Here is a 5,555-nt window from a genome sequence, read left to right as displayed (position 1 = left end):
AACAAATTCCTGCCCCAGATCTCAGTGAACAGCTGCTGTTTGTCATATAACTCAGACACATGTTCGATTTTTAGCTTCGATTGACACAGAAACGGAAGTTTTTCCAACTGTTTGCTCAGAGATGTGCAGCATGTGTGTGTGTGGGGGGGGGGGTTGCTGGTGCACACATGCAGGTGCACTCAGAGAGCCGGAGGTTGTGGTGAAGTGGAAGGTTTCACCTCCGTTGTTTCTCAGCACAGAGAACGAGCTGCAGGCTGCTCTGTGACCACATCCTGTCCTCTGCTGTCGCTCTCTGCTCCTCTGCAGGTTTCATGCCCCACTTAATCTTCTTCTTCAGCAACAGCTCTGACCTTCTTCTCCAAACACACGAGGACCCTAACCTTCTGTTGTTACGTTACAGTAATAGAAATGAACTTATCTTTTCATACAAAGTTGAAAACTCAAGTTAACCTGCTTTAATTACATTAAAAACACATTTCAGGATCCAAAGCATGTGGGTAGAACATTACTCACAAGTTAGAAGAAGGAGAATAAATTCTAATTTGTGTGAGTTTGTTGGAAAGCCTGGCTAATGACTCACTTAAACCGACATGAAGAATTTTCCTGAGCTGAGACGTTTCAACATTGTGAAAACAAAACAGATTTCTCAGAATAACAGTCAGATAAGCCTGCAGCTAAAAATATCTGACTCTATCTCTGGAACAAGTGATGTTCAGTGTAGGATGATGGGCTGTTGATGCAAAAGTCAAAAGGAAAGAGACACGACTTGACTGAGAAGATTAACTTGCAGGTGTTTATTTAGAAGAAGCATTAATTGGAAATAGTTCAGCGAAAACACAGCCAATGAAGCAGGAAACAAAAGCTTTTATACTGTGAGAAGAATGTGCACATAGTTCCTCTATATTAGCAGGATTTGATCAACTCTCATATGAATGCAAAGTCACAGCAATACACAGACAGTGTGTTCTGTGTTCTCCAGATTTTATTTACACACAACAGAATAATCCATCTCCAGCTGATTGTAGATCCAGGCCTCAGTTCAGTTTCACTTCTTCTGTTTTCCTGCTGAACTCTGCAACACAAAGACCAGACATATTGTCCTTTCAGTCATCAGATTTCATTCATTCACATATTTAAATCCTTCCATCCCAAAGCAGGTTTTATATAGAAGACAGTGAATGCTAAAATAACAAGGGTGTAAGTTGGATAACTGATGTAAGCTGCAGTTGATGTTTAACACACCTGAAGCTTCCACACCAAAAAGCTAACAAAGGCTCCGTAGATGCAGCTCTTCACGATAAAAACACCGTAGGAGAGTTTGGCGCTCTGTGTGATCCTCAGATATTTCTCTGCAGGGAGGTCAAAGAGGAAACATTCAGTTAGTGGAGACTGGTGACCAGAGCAGCAAAGTTCACTGCAGTTTAAACTGTTAACATCACATTCAGTGGACAAAGTAAAACATTTACCTCTTGACATGCCTCCACCTGAAACATCTGATGAAGAATAAAACCAATTTAGTCAATGAGAGATATTTTCTCATGGCATAAAGCTTCAGATTAGGTAATACCTGCAGGTGTCATACCTGTTTCACCATTAATTGATTCAGCATGGTCAGTGCTTGTTGTTCCATCGAAGAATTTGACGTTGCAGGTGAATTTATTGTCAGGTTTAAACCACTCATCAGCAGGGACCCTCAGCCTGCTGGTGATTCTGTAGAACTGTCCTTCTCGCACGGCAGCGCTGTCCGTCGCCACACCTTCAGGTTTTCCAACTCCATTGATTGTCCAGGACACTTTGACATGGTCTGGGTAGAAACCAGTCGCCACACAGACCAGGGTCTTCTTCCTTTTCCTGTCTTTTTTGTTTCTGCACTCTTTTTGTGAAGGTGGAAGAACTTTCACTGTTGGTGGAGTGGGATCACGTCCTGATTCTGAAAAGTCAGAGGAAAGAATTCATTCAGATTTCAGTCAAAGCTGCATTGTTAAAAGCCTGAAACCCACAAAGCAGTTTTCCTGCTGGAGACAAGAAGACAATGTGCTCCTAACACTTCTGTAGGTTAGAATCAGTGAACATCAGTTGTTTTCATCACATAAAAGTGTATTTTAGTTAACTACTGTAATGATCTCACCCAGAACTGTTAGCTTGGTTCCTTCTCCAAAAGCAGCAGGATAACTGCCAGAGCACACTGCTGACTCACATGGAAAAACTGACCACTACCTTATATTTAATCTTGCTGCCAGAATATTTTCAGTCCTATCAAACAATCACAATTTATCAGACGTTTATTCTGTGTAACTTTCTATTTAGTAAGTGAAATAATACTATTTTGCAAATGACTCACTGCTGTATCTTGTGAGCACTTTTAGTGTTTGTTGCACATTTTGAAGTCTTTAAGTTAACGGATTAAGTAACACAACAGTTGAACAGGTATAACAAAGTCTGGGGCCTGACCCAAATGTTGCCTTTTTCCACTGAACTGAGGGATTTACATGTCTGTACAGACTTTGACACTTTTTACAACTTTTATAGGTATCTTTTTTTTTTCACAGGTTTTTAACATTTTCTTCCAGAGTTCTGACAACATAACAGCATAACAATCCCAAAAAGTACACCAAAATATTATTTACTCAACAATAATTTAGCAGATTTAGGTTGCAGAAAGAGCTTCAGAAACACAAGATTTGATCATTTCTTACCCAGTACAGTCAATTTGGTGCCTCTGCCAAAGTAAGCAGGCTCGTAGTTGTTCACACTGATAAACAGCTGCATAAAAAACTGCTGAAGTTTCAGCGCCGAGAGCTGCAGACTGTCTTTGTGCTCTTTTACAGACACTTAAGACACTAAAGAATCTTGTTCAAAATCAATGCTTTTACAAAATCTGACCAGTTTATAGCCATTTTAAAGAGAGATTTAAGTTCAGTTTAGGTCAAAATAAACGATTTTCCCTTATTTCTGTCAGTGCTTTACATTAGTAGATACTGAAAATCTTTACTTTCTTACCTAAAACTGTGAGTTTAGTCCCAGCTCCAAAGTGAGCTTCTGACTGTGTATTCACAGTGTTTCACAGAGCTGATAAGAACTGACTGAGAGACTAATAATCTGGGCGTAGAGCCAGATGTTTTATAGCTGCAGCACTTTAACTGAAGAAGGCTCATTTTTACTGGCACAAATAAACATGTGCATTTTGATTCATGCACTTTGCTGACTGCCGTCGTATCAAATGTCTATTGATTATGTTCCAAGTGTTGCTGATAGTTCTGACTCACAGATAACCAAAGAGTGGAGCTGAGCTCAGTTTGTTTGCTGGAAGTTTTCTTACCTAAAACAGTGAGTTTAGTTCCAGCTCCAAAGTAAGCCTCGCTGTAGGAGCACAGAGACTCTGAACTGCAACAAAAACTCTTCCTGCTGCCTGTCTTTATCTGTTATACTTTGTAACTCCTCCAACATTATCACTCTTTGACTTGTGAACACTTTGACTTTCTAAACATCAGTATTTGGGGGAATTTGATGTTTTTGACTCATCAAATCATTTCTATATAACATTTAATAAACTTCAAAGTGTTTTCTTACCTAAAACAGTGAGTTTAGTTCCAGCTCCAAAGTAAGCCTCCCTGTTGGAGCACAGAGACTCTGAACTGCAACAAAAACTCTTCCTGCTGCCTCTCTGACACTTTCTATTTAAACCAGCTTTTTCACCATTTTGCATCTCACGAGTTTAACTTGACCTACTTCAGAAGTTGTGGTGTATTCAAAGTTTTAGAAGCATTGAATTATTCCTCCAGAACATTTAATAAACTTCAAAGTGTTTCTTACCTAAAACAGTTAACTTTGTTCCTCCACCAAAGTAAGCCTCTGAAGCACCAGAGTCACAGTGCACATGACCAGTGCTGAAAACAGCTTGTCAGCTGATTTGACTTTACTTCTTTGCTTTCTAGTTTTACAATAAACAACTTTCACCTGAATTAAAAATAATCCACCAGCTGCTGATCTACATTCATTTTTTACAAGCTGTTTATGGCGCACACAACATCTCTCTCAATAAGAAACCTGCTTGGTTTTGACATATTCTCTTTGTCTTGTTATTTGTATGATAAGAAATTTGGACGTTTTACTCACCCAGAACAGTCAGTTTAGTTCCCTGACCGAAATAAGCTTCGTACTGACACAGCGTTTATGCTTCAGAACAAAAAGCACTGAACTGAAACTCCAGTGAGCTGAAGAACTCTGAGTTTGTTAATGTCCCTTCCAGTAAAACATTCTACCACTTAACTTTTTACAGACTTAATGCACAACGTGTATCTTACCTAAAACAGTTAATTTTGTTCCTGCACCGAAGAAAGCTTCATAACCACCAGAGTCACAGTGCACATGATCAGTGCTTAAAACATCTCAAGATGCTGCTTTTACTTTGCTTCTTTGCATTTTTATCCTATTTTTCCTGTTTTTTTTAACATTGAAAACCTTTTTTTCTTAATTTTACTTGTCTTTAAATCACAAACCAGTGTTTGTTTCTTTATAGTCTCCTTTATATTAATTTTTTTCCCATTAAAATGTCACTGTAACTTATTTATTACATGTGAGTTCATGAGAAGACATTCAGAAGTCTTACTTACCCAGAACAGTCAGTTTTGTTCCCTGTCCAAAATAAGCTTCATAGGTGGCACAGAGCTGCAGCTTAATATCAAAAAGCCCTGAGCTGGACTTAAAATGTAAATACCAATGGATGTGATGTCTCTTTATGCATTGACACAGTTTAAGATCATGTTTCATTAGTTTTGTTTGAATCCTCCTTCACTCACCTAAAACAGTCAGTTTGGTTCCTTTTCCAAAGTAAGCTTCGTTTGCATTGTCACAGTGCAGCAATACTGAGCAAGAATCTCTTTCTCTCCCTGATTTATCTCTGAAAAGTCTTTACTGATGCTTCTGTCTATACTAAGGCTTAAACCAATGTGTAATCCATCAAAACACAGTATTAAAGGGAAATATTTACCTAAAACAGTCAGTTTGGTTCCTTGGCCAAAGTAAGCAGGCTCACCAAAGGTCACAGTGCTCTGAGTTCAGCTCAATAATGCAGATTCTTTTAACACAACAGCTTTTTCCTTCACTTTAATCCCAACTTTTCCACCAGTTTAAGTCTAATACAGTGAGCAGAACTTGTAAGAGCTCCAACTTACCCAAAACAGTGAGTTTTGTTCCTTTTCCAAAGTAAGCTTCTGCTCCAGTGTCACTCTGAAAGTCTCTTCGACCAAAAAGTCCCAAAACTGTCCAGAATCATCCTGTTCAGACACACTCTGGTAATCCAGAGGATAAAGAGGGTTTAAACATACAGGCTGAAGTTCATCATGTCAACATTTGTTTTGTGTTTGTCAAGATGAGCAAAGCAAACTTCCAAATGTTCCACATATGAACAGCAAGACCTTAAAAAACTTCCTTTTGATCAAATATCTACATATAAAGTGACTAATCAATGGCCACCTGTTCCAGCATCCTACACACCTTCAGATGGATGATTTTTCTGCTCTGTTGAGCCTCCTAAGTTGCATGTAGCCGTCTAC

The 5,555-nt window shown here is 38.8% G+C and overlaps 1 gene segment (V, D, J or C); it reads right to left on the bottom strand.

Annotated features, from left to right (window-relative positions):
- Positions 1-849: 849 nt before the first annotated feature.
- LOC140270738 (T-cell receptor beta-1 chain C region-like) lies at positions 850-5,271 on the bottom strand (the record flags this gene model as incomplete). The annotated part of the segment is given in 5 exon segments: positions 850-1,072; positions 1,243-1,349; positions 1,467-1,493; positions 1,583-1,930; positions 5,175-5,271. Coding segments are annotated over 5 exon segments (606 nt in total), but the record flags the coding sequence as incomplete, so codon positions are not given.
- Between the last annotated feature and the right edge of the window lie 284 nt (positions 5,272-5,555).

This window comes from Leuresthes tenuis, unplaced genomic scaffold, assembly GCF_036924035.1.
Source record: "Leuresthes tenuis unplaced genomic scaffold, fLeuTen1.0.hap1 SCAF_15, whole genome shotgun sequence".
Lineage (NCBI taxonomy): Eukaryota > Metazoa > Chordata > Actinopteri > Atheriniformes > Atherinopsidae > Leuresthes > Leuresthes tenuis.
The sequence above is the reverse complement of the archived record's forward strand: the minus strand, read 5'-3'. Positions and strand labels throughout refer to the sequence as shown.